The sequence below is a fragment of the Metopolophium dirhodum genome, chromosome 6, assembly GCF_019925205.1.
Source record: "Metopolophium dirhodum isolate CAU chromosome 6, ASM1992520v1, whole genome shotgun sequence".
NCBI classification, from domain to species: domain Eukaryota; kingdom Metazoa; phylum Arthropoda; class Insecta; order Hemiptera; family Aphididae; genus Metopolophium; species Metopolophium dirhodum.
In genome coordinates, this window is record NC_083565.1 from 15,250,378 (window position 1) to 15,277,660 (window position 27,283).

Here is a 27,283-nt window from a genome sequence, read left to right on the forward strand (position 1 = left end):
AACAATATTATGCAAAAGAGCTTAAGCTAACCTGCAGAGGTGCTAGCGGTTACCGGTTTCGAGGCCACACGATCGCCCGATTCGGCAGAACTAGTGTCGTAGGTGTATCTAACCTATATATACCCATATGCCTACCAAAAACGCACCCTATAAAATAGCCACACGACGACCCGCAAAAAAAAAATAATAATAATAATATTATCGTCGTCATTATAATATTATTGCTGTGTTCGTCGTGCGATTCGTTTGCCGACGAGATTACCGGCCACGACGAGATTAAAATTGCGGTGGTGGCGGCGTGTCGTCGCACAGATAAGTTCTGCGGGGATTTCGCTGTCGCGCGTCAAGTATCATTCGGTCGATCCGGATGCCCGAGGACACGTATACTCCATCCACCGATAATTAATTATTATCAGCTGCCCGTCGCGGTGTATAAAAATGTATATTATTATTAATATTATGGTAATAAGTAATAAAATACACCGATAATAAGAGGCGGCTGCGGCGTCGTCGGTTTGACGAATTCACCGCGGTGTGGTTCTTATCTGCGGGACGTCAGAAATTTGGACGCGTATACTATGCAGGATAAATAACAAATAAAATCAAAATAAAGACTGTGTTTAAAAAGAGAAGCGGAAAAAAAGAGATCGGCAAAATTAATTCCCGTAACGTTCTTTGACTTCTTTCCCGGCGCGTGTGGAGGGTGAATTTTCATTAGTCCGCGCGCCGGAATCGCATATATTCTAATCCGTTCTTTGTGTATATATTATAGTAGTAGTAGTAGTAGTAGTAGTAGTAGTTGTAGTAGTAGCAGCAGTAATAATAATAATAATAATAATACTGCACGACGAGAAGAATGTCCGGACCGCCGCCGACGCGGATAGCGGGAGCCCGCATATTAAAAGTCCTGTTTGTCTTTAGGATGTAGTTCCCTTTCATTTCCGCCGCCGGCTATATATATTGATTCAATCGGATGTTTTGATTAAAATTTAAATACACGACTCCCCTTATCATTCTGCCGGCTCCGATGATGGGGATTTTTTTTCTTCATCTCTGCAGCTCATTTAATCCCGACGTTATAGCCATTCGATAATAATTATGATAATTCCTCTTTTTTTTTTTCCGTTTTTCCGTAACGTTTTTTTCTTCTCATTCTGCACTCCTTCCCCATCCGTATATTAGTTTTACTTTTTCTTTCATCAGTATCCGTGTACAAGGTATTTGGACGTATGTATAGATAAGTATTTGGAATTTTCCATATTATTACTATTTCACGATTCTTTTATTATTATTATTTATTTATCGTTGTCGAACGGTTTTTCTATTCCTATCGTGCGACATCCCCATTACGTGACAATAACAATGATATATATATATATATGCTATTTGCACCCCGTAATTATTATATATATTATATTCTTCAATTTGACTAATCCTCTCGACACCGTCGCTCTGCAGCGTGTCTTTTGTTTGTGTTTAATAAACAAGCGCGAAAAATACGCCGAAAAGAGTGTCGTTGGAGTCTAACGAGATGTGGCGGAGGTCCCGCGCACAGCGACGGCGGCCGCCGTCATGCTAATTTGTTGAAGGGGTTGTGATATAGGATCAACAGCAGCAGCAGCAGCAGCAGAAACAGCAACATCACATCATCGAAATCCGATTCGGCGGCGTGGTGAAACAATAATAACCCGAGAAACAGCCTCAGGGCTAGAGGGTAGTTTCGACTGGTGTGGCGGCGGCGATGGTAGTGCATGTTAGGTGGTCTGGAGGGCGGGTGAACGGACGGCGGTAGAAGATTTTAAACTTTTGCCCGTTACGCAGAAGGGTCGAATAAGTAATAAGTATAAGATTTCTGGAGCGAAACGCCGCGGCATCGTCTTCTACCCACTTCTCAGTCACCGCCCGCCGTCTCTCAGCCCATCGTCGGTAGGTACTATATACGGCGTGTGTTGCCAAAACCCTTTGGGGGCTTTGCCGTTTTGAGTTATGATTATTAATACACACGTATCCTGTGTGTGCAACGCGCAAAACTCCTTACGATTATAATATTAAACTCCAACGTTCCGGACCCGGGACCATGTTAATTGAAACGAAATCTCAGATTCGTCGGCGGCCGGTCGAGTGTGGCATACAGCGAGGGTGGGTATGCACGGGAGCGAGTGAGAGGGAGTGGGAGCGAGCGAGAGAGAAAGAAAGAGAGAGACAGACAGCGGCAAGAGAGTCGGAGAGGATTTAATATTAAATTAATCGACATAGACATACGCGCACTGAGATGGCGGTGGAGGTGGGTACGAGTGCATATATATTGTACATGTATATATTATAATGTGTTTACGGAAAGTTTATGCGTAGTGTGTTTGTGTGTGTGTGTGTATATGTGAGTGTGTGAGTGTGTATTCGCAGATGATCGAAAATCCGACCGGACGGATTCCGGAATCATCGGGCGTGTAGGTATATCTATATAGGTATATAATATATATAGCATTATATTATTATTATTTATCCGCCAGCAGTCGTGGTGGTGGTGTACTGTTGGATCGGTGGGGGAACAATAATTAGGCCTGCCGTGATTATTATCGAATAATCATGCCGGAGGCGGTAAAACAATGTTTCGCAATTCATTAACTCGAACAGCAGTGTTGTACGCCCGCCGTCGCAGCCGCAAATGATTTATATTAAATAATATTTATCGCATATTATGTGTGTGTCAGTGTGTGTTTGGTGAGTATAACCTGATATTGCATACCCGCGCACTGTATAGAGGTACCTACAACTAAACTACTTCTACACTCGACATGTAAAATAATAATAATATTAAATACTTTATAATAATAATATCATACGCTACGCCCTTTGCACTAGTTAATTTACCGTCGATGCTACGACAATAATACGCACGCTATGGCATGATAATAAATAGCTATTAGGTTTTTAATTTACAAATACTATAAAATTATACTGTTATTGTCTAGTTTACAAAATAGTTTCTTCGCTACTTTAGAAACCGGATAGTTTTACCCACCGATGGGAATCGTAAGAAATACGTCTTTATTGTTATTATTATATTGTATAAGGGTGACCCGTGTCAATTTTTCAAATTTTCTGCAATTCTATACAATTTGGAAATTACATTTTATGTTTTAGTTGCCACCTTGATTATAATACTTTTCCCACTAATCTACTACCCAATACCTATTTAGGAGGGGGGCCCTTTAATAGGGTATATTATATCGAAAAAAATGACTTTATGGGAATAATTTTCAGGTCTTGTAGAATTGTCGGATTCGTATAACTATTTTTTTATCCGAAAGACTTCTTACAAGCCGTATTAAACTCCGATTTTTATTTTATTTCAAATAATGGTATATCGTAATTTATAAAAAAAAACGCTTAAAAATGTATTATCTTTGAAGACATATTATAAAGTTTGAGATTAAAATATGGAAAAACGGAGTTTGATGCGGCCTGTAGAACATTACCTTAGTTAGTAGGAGATTAATAAATAATATTTGTATATTAGAATAATGTTCCGAAGGTCCAAACGAACTTCATTCGTAGACATCTAAAAAAATATTTCTTGGTAATTTCTAGAGCCGATTGGTGGGCATATTATCTGATCGAATGTCATGTCATAAACTCGTAGTTTGAGAACAAAGTACCTAATTAGAATTACTTTCAATGTCATTCCGGACGATTTGTAAGTGACGTCCAGATTTTTAATGGGAAAGTTTCGTACGCCCCGGAGCACATTCCTTTGAGACTACTCGTAAAACCGAATTTGTATACATTTAAAACAAGATTATTAATTTCTTTTCCGAGGGTTAAAAGTTCAAAGCGAGAATGAGGGAGTTAATTATTAAAACGGATTCGGTACGGAGGGAATTAAAACGCGAAACGAAACTGAATTTTTGGTTTTGACAGTATAAAAGGCAATCGACAGCATCGGCGGCACCGACGGAGGCAGTATAGCAGCAGCAGCAGCAGCAGACTTTTTGCAAAAGCCCGAATGCGATTAAATTATTATTATTTGTACGCCTCTGAAATCAAACCGGAATAATATGACAAGTATAATATAATATATTATGTCATATGACTCCCCAGCAACACATATTATATTATAGGTATACGTACAAACGATATTTTATCACTGTGTATTATCATTATGCGTTATTATGTTCCGTCCGGACAAACGCGCGTGCATAATATAATGTACATTATAAGTTATAACATTATTAGGTACCTACATTATAAAATATAATATACAATACGCGTGTTTGACGATCGCCCACCCGGCGATCCATTATTATTATTGTAAGTTGTATTTTTTATTCTTTCCGATATATAGAGCGCATATTATATACAACACACACAAGTATAATATAGATAGATGTGTGTCGACCGATAACAGAATATTTCGATCGGAATGACACGAGCGTTTACAATATACTTACACACACATACTCAACCGGTGTGAGTGCCTTGTAATTAGCAGCTGGCGGCGGACAAGGACTAGCCATACACACACACCCACTTTGGGGAAAAAAGGCGTTTCGACTAAATCAAAAACGGTTTTTGTACACACATTAACATAGAGAGATACATATAGAACATTGTTCGTCTACAATGGTATAACAGCAATAATAATAATAATCATTATAAAAAAAAACTCGTGACAGTGACATGCGGCGCAAGTCGCACAACGTCGTCGTCGGCGGCGGCTGCTGCTGCTGCTGCTGCTGCTCACGTAATGCCCGGACAGAGCAGAGATCGGTAGTGGCCGATTGCTTTGTGTGGCGGCACCCTGCGAGCTGCTGCCACTGCTGCCCACGTGCAACCGTATTAAATATTAATAGTACAATATTATTATCATCCTATATATTCCGAATGGTAATTGATTCGGCGGCGGACACCATCTGAACACGACGTCACGACGAGATGTTTTAGTGCGACGGTCGTGCGTTACCTCGTATATATAGGTATAGGTAGGTAGTACCTCTGCTCTACGTTAGGTATATAAGTTATAATATATCGTCGCGTGCGTGTTGGTGCTCGAGGAATGCGGTATACGACCGGACGGACAATAAAATGAGAGTTTACCAATTGCGCAAGATAATATTACCAGGGTTGATGCGGACCAACCGTAGGTACTCATTAATTTGCAGGCTTCATGTACCAATTGCACTAGTGAATAATATACCTTAAATATTTATTATATTCAGTACATCTTTAGTTACTTTACTTAAATCAAATAAATACAATAATAATTAACACTTGGCTATTAATATATGAATAATATAATAAAAATAAATGACAATTGTACATATTATAAAAGTATCTATCAGCATCATAATTATGGTGTTACCCCAAATTACTGAAACGGACCGATTAGGCCGATAAATACCAGCTTGTGAAAATGAAAACTATATTTCGTGTGTTGAGGTATCGATTAAATTCATACAAGTGTATGTTGGTTATATGGCTAAAATTCCGAATATTCCGATTATAGAATATTGCATCAAAATCAGCTGTTAATATTTTAAACGCAAGAATGGGTATAATTGATCAACATAATATGAGTTATTGATTTTCGACATGTATAAATGATGATTCAACGCGTTGATGGAATTATCTATGTGAAAAAACACATTTTTTATAGGTACCTGAAAGTTCAAAAGCGCAATTGGTTTACTAACCGTGAAACATAAACACGACCGGTACAATATCATTGTTCTAATAGCAGTTATAATATTATTATACACGGTCGTATATATATATATTGTTATTTTGCACACAAAAATATTTTGAACCAAACTCCCGACGAACGAAAGTTTCTCCGAGCAACACGAACGGTTTCGTCTTCCATACGCATATACACTGCATCTGCACCGTTGACGGTGATACGATAGTACGATATCATAATCCTCGGGGCTAAACGCGAAAACCTCGTCGTCGTCCCTGCAGCAAAGGGTCACGCCGCGACGCGATTAACGCGGTCCATTAGATTGAATAATGACGTCCCGTCCGGCAGGCGTATAATCTGTGTCGGAGGCTGCAGCGGAGATTACGCGCTGTCGCGACCGCAAAACCCGCGTATTTGTCCCAAAGGCCTTTGGATCTGCGTGTGACGAGCACGCAATATGCGCGGTGGACGTATAAATTATAATAATATATATATATTGTATAGTAGTGGCATATAGGTAAATAATGTTTTGTCGTCTTCGTCGACAGTCATTTTTCGCCCGCTGTTTTCGTGCGGTGCAGTATAATTTTTATAAAATCTTATCAGAATACGGGTCGTCGATAGGTATTTTTTCCGTATACATTCCCACGACGAGTCGTCCGGCTGTATTATGTACCTACGGTCGCGCATCGCGTGCGAGCTAACTATTATTAAATAATTTAAACTCGAAATAACGAAATCATTTCGGCGTCGTCACCGGTATTATACGGCAAACGCTCTAATATTATGTTTATCATTATTATTATTATTGTGGTTGCCGTTGTCCGAGCCTGTGTATTATAAAGCGACGTTCCACGCCGGTGGCAATAATTAGTAATTGTCGTGTTTATTGGGCAATGACTGTCAGGACGGAATCGTATTTTAAGGCGCCATGGGGACTGCTGCTGCGCGGGGTTCGAAATGAATCTCCTCTGCGGGTGTACACAACACATAATATATATGTGGGTAGTGGGTGTACTCGAAGAAAGCGAAATTGCGCCCAACCCGTGATTTACAATACTGCACATGCGCCGAGCCTGCGTCCGACTCCTCAAAGGCGACGTGGAGAAAAGTGAGGTCGGAATTTATTAACGATAAATTTACACTCGAAACCAATAAAACGTTCTTCTCTCCATAATATATAACGCCGGCCGGCTTTCATATAATACCTGTCCACCGGAGATTATTGAAACGACACTTTACGCGGTGCAAGGCTTCTGACGCTACGCGTTTTGCAATTTACTGGGTTTCGATGTGAGTAATATTCATGTGTGGATATATAAAATCATTGTTTAGAACACACACGTCTTAGCACTGCAGTAGATATTGTAATATTATATTTGATTCTTATTTTTCACACTTTTGTCGTCCCGTTGTCAATCTGTATATTATAATATAATCGTATTTTTTCGTGTGTGGTCGTGATCGTGTATCGGAAAGTTACCAACTGGCAATATATCAACTGGCTATCAAAAGCAGCGTAAAAAGGACACGTCCCCGCGGCGAAAAGTTAGCAAAGTGAATTTATGATTCCGAAAATGTGTCCTGCGAGGGGTGGTGTTTTTTCATACACACTCGGCCGATACGGCCGGTGACAAATGAATCCATCTTGTCCGCATTTTCGGGGTCAGGTCGAGAAAAACGAGTTTTCAATTGAAATCCAATATTTTTTCTTCCACCGCTGTCGCCCGCCGGACCCAAACTTTGGTCTGCCGATAAGGGAGAAACTATACCGATGACGGATATTAACTTTGCACGTTCGGTTTACCAAAAGGCGACAATATGACTTCTTCTTTTTTTCTTTTTTTATTCATGTAACGGCCGTCAGCGAATCCGCAGTGTTAGAAGATAACTGTATAACGACGACGACGACGATGACGACGATGATGATGGCGCAGAAATAAATCCTCGGTGCGCCACGGTCATATATACCGCAGCGGTTATTTATTTTTTAAGAAATCTCCGGCGGAGGAAGAGAACGGCCGGTCGTAATATTATTATACTACTCGGCATCGTATAAACGACAAAAGAAATTACGCGTGCGTAATCCCGCGGCGCACACTTTATCTGCAAAGCCGAGATATTATTTTCTATATATATGATACGCGAAGAGGATAAGTATTTGTAAAGAATATTGTTAATAAAAATATACGGACGGAGAGGATTTGCCGGGACATTAATATTTCGATATTGAAATTTTTCTTTATTTTATTACTATATATATATATATAGGTACTATATATAAAACTCTCCCTCGCCGATGCGATGCGATCCCTGCTGGACCCTGCACACTGCTGCTGTTGCACCAGTCGGACGGTCGCCCGCGCGTATTGTAGGTAAACGCATCGATTATTTTGAACTCACAACGGATGATTTGGGTTGCAGCAGAACTAGCATACGAAATATTACTATCGTCGTGTCGTTTATGAGCTGTACCGCTGAAAACGCTGTGACGGTATAGTATGGGTGGAGGAGCACTGGGTCTGAACACGAACAACACACGTCATCATGATGTACGCTTAATTTAATAATATTATACATACGGATCCCCGGTATGTATATTCGATTCTACGTACGTGTAACGTTATTATTATCATATTACTATTGTAACCGCACATGATATACACACACACACACAGGTTGCAGTAATATTATTATTATTATAGGTACGCACACATATATATGCACGTGTCGATGGTCTCCGGAAGGGATGGCATTTGATCGCGGCCTGTTCGGCGGGACGGAGGTTTTGTAGAAACAATGGGCATTGGGACGAACGCACACACTCTCCTATTATAATATATATATATATTTAATATTTATATATATGTATCACGTACAAAAGCGGAACAGACGCAGTGGGGAAACAACGATATTAGATTAAAACACTGGACCGATAATACTCTGTGGTGGCGGCGATGACGGCCTGTGATGAGCCCGCCACTATATTATAATAATAATAATAATAATATACGTATAATGTGTATATATAAACTGGTGCAACTGCCGCCACCTCTGTGATATCTAGATTTGTGGAGCATTATTGTGTGCGGAGGTTTTGCTAATTATTACGCGCCCGATGTGTGTGTGTACTGGACCAGCTTTACCAAAAACGTCTGCGTGTGTGTTACTATTGTTATTGTTATTGTTATTCCTTCGGAACAATGGACCCGAAATCCCGGCCACCCAAAAACAATACGAAAAGCCGGTCTGCTATATAGTCGTTAATGCCGCGTAATTAACCGCGATATAATCCCGCCACCATCGCCACCACCACCGCTGATTAGTATTATTATTATCGTTGTACCTATATAATAAATGTATGTATATACGATATGCGCGTTTATACATCACATCGTCTGCGTACGCGTATCCTCTGTGGCAGTGTTTGTTTTGATCGGTAAAAATGTTATAATATAGGTACCTATAGATATACATAACATATATATACACAACGGTCACCGGGTGTCTGGGATAACATTATATGCAGATATTGAAGCCGCTGCACACCGTTATACGTATAATATATTATTATATCGACGGCGTTTCAATAACGTTTGCCGCCGATTTTTATTTTACTGCACTATCGTCCCCGATAAAAATTGCCGCCTGTTAAATGCATATCACATTCGGTATATTTCGGATTATTTGGACTTAACGCGCGGACGGCGGTCGATTACGCAGACGTACCTTCGTATAATTCGAACGCAATTTAATATTTTATCTATATATAGGTACCTATATCGGGCTATATCTACTCGTACGTATACACAGGGCCGGGTTCGTTGTTTTTCAAATATATTATGTACGACCGTTAATTTTTATTTTTCGTTCATAAGTCTCGTTGTACATAGAAAATAAAACGACAATCCCGTGCCGAACATAAAGCTGCAACTTTAAACCCTGCAGAGATTTAACCGAAATCCGTTTTTAATACGATGACGCGCCACGCGGATCTATATATGGCTTCGGCGCACACTGCAACGGATATCTCTCGTCGTTGAGGGGAAACCGGCGCGTCATTTCGCCTTTAAAGCTTATCGTTATTGACAAAGTTTTTTTTCCTACACGTAACGATTGCGCTTGGTTTTTTTTTTTTTTTTTACTCCGACAGAATGTGCTTTTTTTAACCCACCAGAGTGTTGTTTGCGAGAAATTCGAATAAAAATGTAATTTAATGTTTGACGTTTTAGCGACATTGTTTCCCGGTTCTCCTCGCCCCAGTCACCCCCGCTCCACTCGCCAACCCCGACCACCGAACACACCTTATATTATTATACACACCACCGCCGGCGCACGACAACACTATAAAAATTTTGCGTCGTTAGTGTACGTCGTTTACCATCTCCCCCGCCCTCCCACGCGAGTAAAGATAAATTGGCGTAATGGAAGTCGCATCTGGCAACCCCTTAAGACACACACCGCACACGCGTATACACCCAGAGCAAGAAGCGTCGTCGTGTACATCATAAAGAAATGACTACCGCGGTGACGGAGGGTGTGAACGGAAAATAAAAAAAAATCGTTCGTTCAATTCTCGTATTATAATATTATTCGATTCTCGAGGCTCATCTTCTCTCATTACGGCACTGCGCACTATGTATATATAACGCGGCGCGGAGTGGCGGGTGGGCGTGTGAGACGTGAAAGTCGTTTTTCATATATATATTCTTATTATTTTTTTCCCCGTTTTCCCCTCCCTCGTGACTATACTCGCTCCCCCCCCCCCCCCCCCGACCGCGTTACTCGCGATGGGAGATTTTCCGCGTTGTCGTTTTTTATTTGTTTCACGTTTGTGCGCGCCGTACTGTTATTAAACGTTTCGGGAATATGTTTCGGCAAGTTATAATACGAGCGGGCGCGGACAGCAGCAGATCGAAAACGTCATCCATCAATTCCGCCTCCGCCGAGAACCGTAGCGGCACGTCGACGGACGGGGAAGCGAAAAACTCGCGCTAACACGCGGACAATATGGCGGTGTGTTATTACTATGTTATTATTATTATTATTATTATTATTACTATTTCACTTCGCGCGTGTGTGTATATTATTATGTGTATACGTATGTATAATATGTAAGTATAAGTATATAACTGATGTACCTATTATGTTAGTGTGCAGGGCGAAGAAATGTTTTAACAAAGACGATAATACACACCGCGGTATAATACTCGTATATGAGGTGGGATTATAACAATTATTGCGATAAACGCGTACTTGTACATTTTTCTCTACGACGTGGTCTGCAAGTCCCTATTTATAAATATTATACGCGCGACGGCGATGACTATTATAGGTCTCGGCGGCGGCGCGGTGGGCGTGTTTAGAGATGCATTAAAAAGAAAAAAACCCACGGTGGAGACTGAGACGGAAAAAAAAAATACAAGAAAAAAAAGTTAATAACTTCTTTTGCATAAATATTTAACGTAAAAATGACTGCGGCGCTCACACTATAATAGGCCTTCCCCGTGCCCGCGTATAATCTCCGGAGACGTGTAAAACGTTTCTTTTCGCGCTCCCCGGACACGACGACGACGCATACTATACTATATAACACGCGTATATATTATACATTAATACGTGTATATATTTTTTATCCACCCTTCGTTATTTCACCGTCGTCCCTTATTTATGTGTGTGTGTATGTGTGTGTGTGTGTGTGTGTGTGTGTGTGTGTGTGTGTGTGTGTGTGTGTGTGTGTGTGTGTGTGTGTGTGTGTGTGTGTGTGTGTGTGTGTGTGTGTGTGTGTGTGTGTGTGTGTGTGTGTGTGTGTGTGTGTGTGTGCGGGTTTGTATGTGGGTGTGCATCCATTGCGCGCCAAAAGAAAATTGTTATAAATGATACGCGACGACCGGAGGAACTCTGCAGGCTGCTACCGCCACACCACCACCGCCACCGGATATAAATTAGATCAGAGCGGTCCCGGAGATGGGCGCCGCGAACAAAAATAATAACCCAGAAAATACGATACTTATATATTATATATAAGTTTTTATATAATGTATATATAAATATGATGCGAGAAAAAATACAAGAAAAGTTTTAGCGCTAAATTCAATTTAAGCGTGCGCCCGGTCGTCGTTTTCTCCTCACGGTCTTTGTGTGCGTACACCAGTCATATAATAACGCGAGGATATCATATACGTATACCTTTGTGTCGTCGCCACCACCGCCACCGAGTACAAATAACACAACTTTCGTGCGTTTCATTGAAATTTACGACCTCCGTCTTATTACTGCCGCAGCTGCCGACTATACACGACTGCAGAGCGGCGCAGACAATGAGAAATTTTCGAGTGCCGCCACCGCGTCGCGGAATGAGGTGCAAACAATAATAACAATTTATTATTATCATCGTCATTATTTACGAAATATAATATTTATTTATGTCGTAACATACACGGGCTTGCTGCGTGCCGTGCAGGTACACTCGCAGATTCGCAGGTCTCCTGTCCGTGAGCAGTATACGGAAAGTATTATTATCGTAGTAAACTTCACTGAAGGGTAATGGATACCACCCCTCAAAAATTTTAAAAACCATTGGTTCGTGGTATCATGTAGGTATATTGAACCAGTGACATTATTTAGGGGGGGGGCAGGGTGCAATTTGCCCTTGTTATTAGCGGGCCGCTGTCGGGTCAGGTATGGACTAGTTTTGGGCCTACATGTAGTAGCTAATAGGTAATATTTTTAAATATCCCTCTACATATTATTAATTATTTAATCATTCATTGTTATCTCTCAAAAAATGGGCTATTTATGCCTATATGGTACTAACTAGTAAGTATAAAATAATGTAAGAAAGCTATTTGTATTGAGATAAAAATTCAATTGTAATGTAATTGTTGGCGAGCGTTTTTTTTTCAGTTTTATTATGGGCCAGTCAAAAATGTTGCCCCCTCCCCCCTCTCAAAAACTGAGATGATGTCACTGTATTGAACAATAAAGACGACGTTTAAGACAAATGACGGTTGAAATTACAAATATCTTTTTTTTTTTAAATCTGCATTAAAGTTCTAAAGTAATTTTTTTTATCCCCTTCTTCTAGCCTCCTCTTCCATTGAGTTTTAATCTATTGTGACTTTTATAGCTAATCGGATGAAGAATCATTTATTTTAGATGCCCACTTTAAAGCTTTTGTGCAACACATTTTAGAACCTCAAAACGATTTTTCTAGCGATGTCTATGCGAATTATATTATTTTATAAATAAGTAGGTGTAGCCGGGAATAGAATAATAAGTCGTCGGTGTATGATATATCGGAAGAGTCGAAGCGGTGTGTAACGATTGTAATTGAAATAATATTACACTATTCAAACGGATCTGCGAGCAGTTTTTAAATCAGAATTATTACCGCGACCGACATAAGCGATGGGCAGCGGTGCAGGCGGCACCGTTTTTATTATTATTATTAAGGTATTAATATATTTATATAATATATCGTATATAATACGCCACAGTCGAGTTCGAGTCGTAAATTTCATATATAGCTGTAACCATCACCGTTATCATTTCTCTATTTTATGCGCACATAGAGAGGTATTGCAGCTAGTTTTAGTGCAACGTCCTGATGACCTTTTCAGCCCGTGTATTATATTTATATATATGTTATATACTTCTATACGTGTGTCCGGCGCACAGATACGATATGGTAATAATAATGATATTATTATTACGACGCGGAAAGAGAGAAAAAAATTAAAAGAAAAATAACAATAATTATTATTGTCGGGTTGATGATGATATTGCGCAGAGCGAATAAATATACCTATATACATAGGGTATTATTATTATTATACTATATCATTGGGTCGTATATTATTGAACGGAACATAATTTCCGCCGCCGCCCTCGAACGATCGTGTGCGTCGGTTACACAGCTCGTGTATTACATTATATCATTATATACATGCATATTGCAGAAAACAGTATACACGTATATAATAATAATAATAATAATATTATAATATACAAGTCGTTATTTTAATAGTGCGACGCGCCGGACGGGAAGGCGTCGTGGTTATAAACAATAATGATATTAAATACACTGCACGCGCAGTGTGCGATTATTATTATTATTATTATTATTCTCTTACCTTTCTAGTTGTTTCATGAAGCCGGCGTACGCTTTTTCCCATATACCCGAACTGTAAAACGAAAAGCAAAAAAGAACGTATTAAAGACGTAGTGATAAACAATTAAAAAGTAAACCACTGTTCACTACGTGTATAATATGCATTACAATAATAATTTATTAACCGTACAATATTATATTATTATTTACAGCTGGCCCCGTGATAAACTCTGTTTCGCTCTCCACATTTAATATCGGAAAATGAATAAAAATACGGTTTTGAATTTTAATATGCAATATCCTAAACTCAAGTTTATTTAAATAATTGTTCACCTTTGTTAAAAAATGAATAAGATAAAATTAACACGTTAGAACTAATCCTTTTTTTTTATAAAATTAGTACCTTTATAATATTTTAGAAACGTTGACAGATGTTTTTACTGTAACTGCTTGAAATTTAATCAATTTTAATTTAGTTTCCAAGTCCCATTAATGCAAGTAAACGATAATATATACTATATTATAAAAAATAAACATTAAAGCCGAAGTTTGATTTAGAAAAATGCAGTCTCTATTAATTTATAATTATAATTTTAATTTTTCAATAGGTACTCAGTTTTGAGTTTTCTTTTCTTTTTTCTGAATAAATCGTAAAAATAAGATTGACCTATAAAATCATTGGCATTTTCAACAGTAGCAAATTATTTCAAGAAATGGTAATTTCCTTATCGACTATGATAATTATATTATGGCAATATTATCAATATAGAACCGCATCAACTGCACACTACCGCAGAAGTTTCTGCTACAGTTTGTTTTGCGCTGCGCATGGCTCAAATGCTCAATACCATAAGTGTTATGTGTAATTATTGTACTGTAAGGTTTTTAGGTACAGTCGAACTCGTCTCCAATCGATAAAATTAAATAGTAACAATAACGATATGGGTGTGAATTTAGGTGTCATGTTCTTTGCTATATAGATAGTGATGAGTGAGAGAGAGATAGAGATAGAGGGAGTGAGAGAGACATCAGTGGTCTACAAACACGGTTTCCGGTCGAAAGAGATGTCCCTTGGTGGGAGGGGGGTGTTAAGTGGGCGGCGATCACGGGTGGGGGATGATGGCCGGGTTACCCAGCAGACACTCACCTGGCCAACGCTTCCATGGAGAGTCCTTGGCTCTTAAGTAGCTGTGCGTCTGGACGGGGTAACGCGGGGTGCGACAGACCGGCCGGGTTCATGATGGCGTGCGCGGCCGCCGGATGATGGTGATGGTGGCTGAACTGCTGCATGTACTGCATGTGTCCGAGGTGTGTGGGCGGCTGATTGTATCCGTTGGCCAGCAGCGGCGATTTTTCCATGCGGGGTGAATCTGCAAAGGTATACATTCATATTAAAATGATGTTATATACTAAGTCATGAAGGGTGATGCACCGCGCTGCAGATAATATTATAATATACGCATAAAATATAATAATTAATGTTGTTATATATTTTGTTATTATTGTGAGGCTACTGCAGTAGTACAGTGTTCACCTCGGGGTTGGTGCCCGTGCCTGGTGAGGGTAGAGAATACCCATTATACCCATTACGTAGAGAGTAGAGAGTACCGATTACGTAACAATATCGTATAAAATTATTAATAAGCGAGATTTTCAAGAAGAAAAATTCTATACGTATCGATGCGGAGTAGTGTATAACTACCGACTCGTAACAAAGTATGAGCACGGGTCGGTACTTTTCGCTGATAAACCGCATAGGTAACTTCTTGAACGCTGTATTAAACCGATACGTATCGAATAATCTTCGATTTCTTCTTTGAAAATCTTGATCATATTAAACGCTGCAATTCCATATGGTCAGTCTTTATAAGCGTACCAAATACGTTGTTCTTTATAGAACGTGCCGAGAGAAAACGATCAGTAATAATATAATATAATAATTATAATATACGAAGTATAATAATATTATTATGGATACCAATATGGAATAATAATTAACTGTTCGAAGACGCGCGATCTATAGGTTCACCCGAGTGTTACAACTTATAAACAATCTACGTGACCACGCGGTCAAAATACGTTCGGAACAAAACAAAAGTATATACATATTACATATAATTATTGAAACGGACTTACTGGTCGCCACTTATAATTATTAATGGACATTCCTAATGGCATTCGGTCAGAGTACCTAAATATACAAAACTCGTTACGTATAGTCTCTGCGTCGGATGTGTGTGACTGATGGGTTTTGTCTTTACGAACCGACTTGGAATATATATATATATATATAATATAGGAACGCACGCGCGAGTACCCGAAATATATAATAATAATAAATAAACAACTGGCAAACGGTAATAATGATTATTGGTCTCGCAATGTGTACCTATATAATAATAATAATAATAATAATATTTTGTTATAGATGTTGATTGGCCTTTCTCAGCGGGGACCCTCGTCGGCTGGCTCTCTCGTAATAATACATATACATACACACACATTCAATTACCCGCGGGACTTTGACTAATAAGACTCGGCTTTTCGCCGAAGCTACTTGAACGACGACGACGCCGCCGCCGACACACGACGAATGCGCCCGTGATTTATACGCTCGCGCCGGCGACCGGTCGACGTAATAACCGCCGCTATTTGTCATATATTATTATTACTATTAACCGTTCTGCTTTGTATATATTTACAAATCTTGTTTGTACACGCGCGTGTCGATGGACCGCTGCAGTTTGTGTTAATGCACCTATATACATATTATATTATGTATATACTATGTATATAGTAGTATAGTATATCTTTAAACGCCATGTATATAACTATATATATATATGGTTGCAGTGCACCGCACCCGCTGCAGTTAATCGCTTTCACCGACGAGAATATTATTGTTATTATCATTATCATTATTATTACGTAACGACGTGTTCACGCGCCGGGCTCTGTTTACCCGGTTATAGGTTACCCTACTGTGTAGTATATTATAATATTATTATACCCACGCGATCGTCAGCAGCCACTCAAATAATATAATGTACCACGTAGGTATTGTTGTAGTTCCGTCAGTGATAGAACGTGAAAAAAGAAACGAGATACAACGTAATTACAATAATAATATTGACAAATACAATAATAAAATATGCGTATTCGCGTGACTACAGCTGACTTTATGCTGTGTGAGGTGCGGAAGATGGATACACAACATTTAGCTAAACATTTAACCCAATAAAGTATAATATTACATAAAAGTTCATCGTGTGATAAATGCGTCTTTGTAATTATTATATTCTCGATTCGCAATCATGAAATCGTAACACTCTTACTGCAGTGCTTTTACGGCTGCAGGTTCTTATATAAATTAATAAATATTTATTTAATATCTTACATTTTAGAAGTTTCGCAGTTTTTCCATTTTTTTTATTATTAAATCTCGCTTATTTCTGACACCGGAAAATGTTAATTCGATTTGAGTTATAGTGTCTACTTATATAGGTATATACACGTGCGTACGTGAAAAAAACGTTAATAAACGAGTCCCTCGGTGTGTTTGTTATCGTATAAAGACAACATGTAAATTGGATAACGCCATTTTCCATTAAAAAGTGTTTTCGTTTCGGAACAATTTCCATTAATAAAACGGTAAATGTAGGTACCAAACACCTTATACATATATAGTAAAAAAAGGAAGGAGGCGAGTCGTTAAGTCGAAAATGCAGATGCTACGCATTTTGCTTGCGTATAATATATGTATAATCTACCACTCACCGCTGAAACACGGAATAGGAATATATAATGTAATAATTGATTATCGTAAAAACAAACGACAGATTATACGCGACGCGTGGGATAATATAATTTATCAAAAGCTTGAGGTGGAGAGAAAAAGAGAGACAGAGAGAAACCCGCGTGTGCTTATTTTTGGACGAAGTTTGGCGGATTTTGAGAGAGATGGATGTAGTATAATATGGCGAACGGTCGGGAGGGAAAGGGCGTACGGAGTTGGTATATGTTATATAGTTATATATATTATATATTAAGGTTATATAGTTATATATACCGGGGTCGGTGGGTGGTACCTACGTCGGAAACTCTGGTCGCGGCGGCCATTTGAAGTGTGAAAACCTTTTCGGACGGTAATTATAATCCGGTGGCGACGGTGGCGACGAGGTAGAGGTGCAGGAGGCGAAAAAAGAAAACAAAAAAGACCTTAGGTTTAAATTAGCCGTTTTGGGTGCTGGCGCTAATGATAAAGCACGGGGGGTGGCGGCAGTGTAAAGCGGTCATATATATTCCCGGGTGCAATCCATCATCATCGTCGGAGTCGTCGTCGTCGTAGTAGTCGCTGCAGCCTCCGCCGGCACCGTAGGGGGAGGTGGCGACCCGCGGGGTCGGGATGGAAATTAAGACCGGGCGAGTGTGCGCGTGTGTGTGCGTTTGTTTGTCTTGGAACCGAAAAGAAACAATATATGCTAAAATTAAAATCCTTCCCGCCACGGGTTTCGGAGTATATATAACAATAAAAAAATATAACCATGTACACAATATATATATATATACACCGTACGTAGGGACCGATGTGAACGTGTGTGTGTGTGTGCAGTGCACTGCTGACAGTCGAAGAGAGTGAGAGAACGGACTCGCGCACGCGGGATGATTGATTACACTCTGTATAGCTCTGTGCGTGTGTATAACCGTTTCTTGGCTTTAAGTGACGGCGGCAGTACTGCAGGGATCCCTTTATATACACACACACACATAATATATACATATTATATATATTGTATAATATATTATGTATACATTTCGACTCGTTTAAATTGAAATTAATTTGCACTCTCTTTTTCTGCACACCACGCCGCCGGCGCTGCAGCAGCAGCCACCGTCGAATATTAGCATACGATGTACACCGTCGGGAGAGAAAAAAATCGTCCCGAGGTCAGGGGAAGTTTATTTCATTTTTTTTTTTACCTCCCCATCACCGCTGCACCCTCTTGCCGCGTCGCCGTTACGCGGTTATGGGCCAGGAAGACTACGTCGACTGACAGTGAATCATGACTCGCCGATGAGTAGCATCTGCGATTGAAACGTAAAAACGAAGGTTCAATTTCACAGATGAAAGCTTCGCGTCTTTTTGTGCACGGGTAAACGATGATTTATACACGGGCCCGTCTCGTCTGAAAGGGTTTGTGTGGTTTTCATATTTTTGCAATATTCTAATACGCGTTCCTGCGAGTCGCACAAAAACGTGTGCGCGCATATAGCGGTGACATTATAATATTTCATAATATTTCTTTTTCAAAACGATATTATAATATTATTATAAACTGTTTCCGTGGCTTATAAAACGTCCACGCGCACGACGTCATTTTATATTATATGATAGGTATACCAACTACAACTAAACGGTAACCACCACGGTTGCAGTATACCGAACATTATAATATTATTATTATACCTACACGTCATAATTCTCTCGACACCAGTGAAATATTATAATATAAAAGGAAAATTGTTATAACTCACAAGTATGAGCTCTCCATATCTTACGGCCACCTGCCCGACGGACCTATATATAGTTGTTATGTGGTAGACACTTGGAGCAGCGCGTAGGTACCTACGTGTATATGAGCTGGTAATGCTGGTACCTATCCCTTATAATCCGTGGACAAACGGTCCGCCGACTACTCTACAGAGTTCTACTGTAGGTACTGCTCGTATGATGTATTATATACATTTATATTTATATACAGTGCTTGTTATACACGCCGCGTAAATAAGTATAATATTATATATCATAAACAGAATGTCTTCGTCGATCCATAGTTTCTGCTCGAGATCACACCGGAATAATATACCCATATAAATGTGTATATTTGTGTATATCTGTTATATTATATCGTGTAATGTATGTATTTAGTTTATATACCTATACGTCTGCAACACGCCACGGTGGAACGGTAATCCACCAACAGCATATATAACAATATAATATATAGATCGACCAGCCGCACCGTCCTGCAAACGCACCAATGATGTAAACCGAGCGAATCCCACGAGGAGACCGATCTGTTTACGGATTTTTTTTTTTTGCTATATGTTATTATTTATTGTCTTTGGCGATCGTCTGTTAAAAATGTTGGATGTTTCGCACGGTCGTCGTCGACTCTCCTCGCTACACCGCCGTCACCGCCGCCGCCGCGCGTGTCGCATCGATCAAATGCATAATTAAAAAACCAAGCCACATCAAAAGACCAAATACACACCGCGTCACTTCCGAAACGAACCGTTCGATCATTTCGAATTTCACGGAGAGGTTCGCCTCGCCGCCTCGAGAAGCAGAAGGGGCATTTTTGACAAATGCGGTCCGGGGATTAAGCATAAAATATTCAACGGCACGGACGGTGACGACGACACGCCGCCGCACCTCGTGACGAAACTATGTATAGTAATATACATTTATATATATGTACATATATAATATTATATACCGACGCCGCGCGTTTTAGCAAGCAGTAGGCGGCGGCAGTAGCAAGAAAAGCCCTGTGTGACTGTGCGCAATAACAATCACGATAATAATAAAGTAATAGTAAACGCGTCGCTGTGCTCGACTACCAGAGGATACCGCATCCTCGTCTACAGCAGGGTCGGGTGGTGAGGGGCTGTTTATCGTGTGGTCGTCATATCTCCGCGCCGCCGTGATGATGGATGACGAGCCGACGGATTTTCTGCCCATAAAACAAATATACCGTGCCGGCGAAGATCGCACGCGGTAGTGTTTGATCATCATCCGGTGGCTTTTCAGGACACGTCGTGCATATAATATACCCCGCGAGATATTCTCGACCGTGATGGGTTTCCCGAGTTTTTACCCACTGTTGAAGTTTTGGGTTCACGCGACGTTGCGCTGTGTCCTGCAGGAATGCTAATAGTTCGGTAGGACCAAATTCTATGGTCGAATGCTGCGGTAGGACCATACAATTATAGCTGCTGGTCAAACTGTTAAAACGGTTTTGACAGAATTCTGTGCACAACGATTGAAGTTAAAAAAATAACGGAACTATAGCTAGGTTTACCTACTCCGTCCGGTATATTAAAATATTTTGTACAATGTTTCCAACCGCAAAAGCTTCAGGAGAATATTATAATAATTGTACTCGAGTGGCGGCGGGGTGAATAGCTGACGGGAAAAGTCAGAGGAAATAATTGTGTAAATACGAGTGCGTGTGTGGCGCATAAATCATCATCGCAAGTTTCTATAATTAAATATATATTTAAGTCACAGCAACAATGCGGTGTACGAGTATTATACGAAAAACAAAAGGAGATGACAATCACTATAAAACGGTTACTTTACCATAATAAACCATAATATATGTGTATATAATATGTATATAAACAATCACGCGGCGATGGCGGCACTTCTTTTTTCTCTGAACACACATAGGTACCGTATTATATTATATTCATATTCGACCGCCGAAGATTAAACAGCGAGCGCGCCGCACGCGTGAAAGGCCCCCCCCGAGACTCGCACAATGAGCAGCTTCGGGGACCACCGCGGCGGACTCGAGTTTTTTTCTGGTCGAAACCCCGTGGAAATATTATACCACCGCGGTCGCGGTCGTCGGCGGGTGAAATACACACACACACACACACACATACACACAAGACAACAACAATAATAATAATATCATTAATTGAACAAACATAATATCAGTTTCATTATTATTATTATCGTCATCTCGTCGTATATAATATATTATTATACATAAACAAATTATACCTATGCTGGTAGACCACCTCGCCGGGCTGTCTGACGAGTAATATACGTCATAATGTGATATGTGCCTTATACCGACGGCGATGACGAATCGAACCGAGTTGACGACACGCGGAGCCGCCGAGCAATCGAATTATACTGTTGCAGGCGTTAGATGATGCGCCGACGACGGATGTAGCGATTTTAAACGGTCGGATACGTTTAAATCGAATTTTTAATAATATTATAATTACACACGACCGAGGTGTGTAATTGGAGCTAACCGACTAAACAGGTTATATATGTACACACATACACACACCGACGCGATATATAATGTTTGAGGAAAAATAATTTTCGATTACTACCTTTCGGATCGAATATATTTTAATTGCTGTTGATTGCGTGCAATATGCACGATGATTCTCTGATTTAAAATATTATACAGCGTGGTTTGCGTATAAAGTTTCGAAATCATCCGACGTTCTCATCCAAACGACTTTATTACGTATATTATAATATAACTATATTAATTGACTGTGTTTGAATGATATGACGACGTGGACGAGAGGAGGAAATAAAACACAATAATTAATACTAAAAACCGGCGTCTGTATCAATAATAAAATTGTGTTATCGGGACCGACCGTAAATATAATATGACGACGGAAATGGGTTACCGCGGTCATCATAACGCAGTAACTTATTCAGCTGTCCATATATTATATACCTGGTACTAGGTACGAACGACCGTACGAGTGTTGGTACGTTTGTGTGCGCGTACGAGATAGGCCCGGTGGTTCTGTTGCCGGACAGCAGGCTCGCAGAGTGGGAAATGAAGACGTCTGAGGTGAGTGCGTACCGTGTAATTATCAACAATTATAACAGCCCGCAGGGCGGAGATATCTAGCATTGCGAAAGAAGACATTTATGACGTGGGTCGTATAAATAGTATGCGTTTTCCGTTTCATTGTCCGCCGCCATGACTTATGTGTCATACCCATTCTTTACGGACGTAAATTATGCGTTTCGTGTAACCTAACTTACTATATATTATAATATGATAGTAGTATTACATATATATATATATGATGTATATCAGTGGTACGCGGCAAACGAAAAAAAAAAAAATTACACAATAATAAATATTAATGACTGTATAATAATATAATATGTACCTGAGGTATTAACAGCACGAGAGCTCCAGCTAAAGTTATTTGCAAAGACGGTCGGAATATGAAAAAAAAAAAAAAATTATGATCGACGATCGAGGGTGATGGTGCACGTAATATAATAATAATTGTATACCTACATATTATCGCGTACACGATGCAAATAAATCTAAAGTAGGAAAACAATAAGCGACTTAATGATTTGAATGCCATATAATATTGTGTAACCACCATTAATCGACCAGTTTGCTTAATATATTATGCACTATATAATATTTTATATTATTCTATATTATATGATGTGCGAACTTTCAGAAAAAGCGCATTAGTATAATATAATATGTATATAAACATGAACTTATATAGAGAGCGGAGGATTTTCATTTCCGTCGCGCGGAAAACGGCAAAGGGCTGCTGCTGCGGCTTAGCCGATTACGGGAGTGTAACCGACGGTCGAGCACAACGACGGACGAATACGTGCTCTATCTCGCCCGAAATCCCCGCGAGTGTTTAACTATTTAACCCGTTGACCGGCAAAACGATGGCAATTCATTATTCACGCAAGGCCTCTAAAATTCGTCGGTCGCGGGTGGTTGTGGTTGAGTGAGTGGGTGGGTGGGTGGGTGGAATGTGTAGCTGCGGGGTGGGCACCGTGTTCGTTTTCCGGTCGGATATCAACCCCCGCGGACGCGCATATTATTATTATAATTATAATTATCATTATTATTTTTATACTCGGTCTCCCGGTCCCGATGCGATAACGCACTCAAAAGGGTTTTCAACGTCGTTGTCGTCCAACGCGGGATGACCGTCTCATGTGTGTATAATATTATCACAAAGACGAGACGGCATACGAGACGCCAAAGTGTCTACGGCGTTGCGTCTCAAATCTAATTATATGTGTACCATAATAAACCACACCCCAAAACGACTAAAACAAGGGTCAGATAGGCTGCTCGTGGTCCGAATTCGGAGAGGAAATAAATGGACCACCAAAAATATTTTACTTTAATGCTGATTTATTTTGCATTATTTTCCTATGAGTAGCAAGTTAAAAAAAAAGTTTACTGCACCACGAAAATTTTTTTGCACATTATCCGGTCCCCCTTAGAAACTGACAGCCCATATACTTTTAATTACACTGTCTTCATAGCATCGAGTAATAGCAATAACAATATATAACATTATGAACAACAGTTCCAAAGTCAATATATTATCCAGATCTCGTAGATTCCAATAAATGACGAGCTGATTTCGAACTATATTCTAATTTATTATAATGTTACGTACGCAGGCTAAATGGATCAATCGTATATTAATATTATGGTTTTATATCTGGGTCCTACCTATAAGTTATTCATTGACTCAGCCCTGCATGAGGATGTTGATGTTTTAAAGTACCTACCTATACCTATATTCTAAAACGTCGTGACGGTTTTGATCCTTGCGTGCCCTTCGTTGGTGTAGATAGTTTTCAAAAAGCATCGTGCGCGAAACTTCCGAAAGTGCCAGTCTCGGAAACGTATTTTCGTTCCGGGTGTGCGTATAAGCGAATACATAAATAGTTATAATATTACATAATCGTAAAAAAACCGTTTCATGACTAACGGAACGAAAATAGTTATGTACCTATATATATATAGTCTATTAAGTATGTATAATAATATAATATTAATATATATATAAGTATACAATGTAATGCGCCGTAGACGTATATTCAATATATATACGTATATGGTGTTCACCGGGTGCGCAGCAATCGATGCCCACCAGACTGGGAATTATGTATGTATACTAACGATATCGCATGTTCAAATGGTTTAACTGACGGTCGTTAACTTCATTCTTATACCCGGGTAGCCGGTTTGATTTTTAGCGAAATGTTTTCGTTTTATTTCTAAATTATAATAATATATATTTAAAAATATCTCGATCGTCGACCATATTGAATTTATAATATACGCAAATTACGTAAAATCGAATTCCCAAATCTACCTCGCATACCTAACCTATCATACTAGTTGTAACGTACTTTTTGATTTTGCAAATTCCACTAGGAATCCATTTGCCATGCTCGTCGGCGGAATATATAGCTGGTATCTATAGTATACAATATACATATATAGACGCTAATTTAATTATATAATATATATTTTATAGTATGATTTCGCGTTGACACGAAAAACATTTGTACCGAAATATGATCCGGTGACAAACCCCGACGACGTTGCACGCGGCCAAAGTTGGACGACCCCTCGGCAGAGCGTGCGCTGCGGGCAAAAAAGGGGGTGGTTTGAGATTTTAGCGAAAGACATATTTCATGTCCGTACCGTTAATAACAATCGGCCGCAAAGCCGGCGTGTGTGCATGCGTATGGTATGTATGTGTGTATGTGTGTAAATTCAATACCTAACTCATATTATATATATAACTAAACATCATAACATGTATTTACGGTGGCCGGCGACACAACGTTTTCGACTGTTGCGTGACCATTGTGCGAAACACGCGAATATTAATACAAACTCTGGGCCGCCACCGTTGCCAGATATTGCTTATTATATTATTATACTTGTATACTTAGGTAGGTAGGTACACCTATACATAGGTAAACCGAGCGCATTCACACGCACACACGCAGAATTCACACTCACGCACACGCGGGTGCAGTGAAAAGAATCTCTGGTTCAATTATTATCCCGCGCTGCAGGGGTGGGGTAGTGAAGTTTGTGCCCTCTCCTCCGAGCCGTTGGAGTTTGAGTATACCGCACGGTACGCATGTAGGTATAAGATAATTATATCGTATTTTAAATAATAATATTATGTATATAATAGTAATGTGTGTGTTTACAGTTTATCGAACAAACAGAATATTATAAATACACTCGGCAGCGGCGGCCAACACGCACGTCTGTAATACAGGCCGCGTGTCTGGATTGCGAAAATCCGCAATGTGCACGGCCGAGTGCCGACTGTAATAATATTATATACGCGCGTACAGCACTATGTAGCTGATATTATAAAAAAAAAACATAGAATCCGAACCCACCGCGAGTAAAAAACGGTAAACTCGATAATTACGGTTTTTAATTCTATTTATTTTTTTTATTTTTTTTAATATTTCGACGACGCCCATATGTCGTTATGTGTGATATATTATTAACTTGTAATATTTTTTTATTATATTTCTTGCGCTCGTATTCATTAATTTCCGTGGCGAATAAGACATTTCGTATAAATACGTTTCGAACTTTGAACCGCGGGCGGGTGGGAGAGCGCGGGCGCCCGCTCGAATGCCGCGTGTGAAAAGGAGAGAAAACAAAAAAGACGGCAACCAAGCGCGGCGACGGCCGTGTTTTTATAAACGAATAAACGATTGTGTCGATTCACCGCCGGGTGACGTCTCGGCGTTCGTCGTCGATGACGACCGGCTATTACGGTTTATTAGGAAAATAAAATATAAATAATAAAAAATGAGTCGTCGCGGCGGCGGACCCTTCCGGACCAATTAAAAGCGAAAAAAATAAATAAAGTCGGCAACAAAAGCCGGGCGAGTCGTCGCCCCCGCGATCGCCGTCCCGCAGGTGAAAACACTCGTCGATTTAACCCTTTTTTCACGTCGCCAATGTAAATAAAGTACGACGTTCGAAACAAAACACAAAACGTGCGGTGTGTGCGCTCGTCTACCTGAAAAGGCTTTTTAAAGAAAAACACACACACGCGGTCGGTATACCATATAATTTCTTATGTATATTTTTTTTTCCATATACGCATGTATAAAATAATAAACGCACACGTCGCGGTGGGAACCGAACGGGTTTAATTGCACACACAATCGCGTTAATAACATTCGAATTAAAAATATATTGCATAATACAATATCATATATAGGTGACCGCCAGCTTGTAGCAGTCGTATATACCACCGCAGCGGTTGTTTGCACACGCGTGCTCGAGCGAGCGGAGGTCTTGAAGAGCTCGCCGGACGTACCTCTGTGGTATATGCCTTCTGCACCGCAGCAGTGGGTGCACGTAGGGGATATTATATAATGTGGTTTGTTTAAATTAAAAATAATAATATAACAACCATCGTATTAATAATAAGGGGAAATGAGGGGAATGTGTCATTCGGGGGTTATAACGAAAATATACGTAAATACCTACATGCACACTGAGAGAGAGAGAGAGGGAGAGAGAAATACTATATTATAATGTGTAGAATATATACGTATTATATGAGTGTGTCCAATTAACGATAACGAGCGAGAAGAACAACAAACGTTCGCATTGTCCGAACGGGACCACTGGCGCGCGTATACTTACGGTTAAAGGGTGGGAGGGAGGGGCACTCTGCTAGCTACTGTTGTAAATGCGTGTGCATGTGTACTACACATAATAATAATATGTTATTGTATATATGTATGCTACTGCACCGGTACACGCGCAGTGCTTTGTCAATTGAACCGTAATATAATGGAATTAAACAATAATATTAATAAAAAAAAATAACCGCGAGGAATGAAAAAAACAACGCGACTGAATATTATT

At 39.8% G+C, this 27,283-nt stretch overlaps 1 protein-coding gene across 1 annotated transcript in view; it reads right to left on the reverse strand.

Annotated features, from left to right (window-relative positions):
* Nucleotides 1-27,283, reverse strand: part of LOC132946374 (dachshund homolog 2) — a 132,473-nt gene that overhangs the window by 38,904 nt on the left and 66,286 nt on the right. The window contains 2 exon segments of the mRNA XM_061016352.1: nt 13,816-13,866; nt 14,941-15,163. Of these exon segments, the coding sequence (XP_060872335.1) occupies nt 13,816-13,866; nt 14,941-15,163 (274 nt within the window).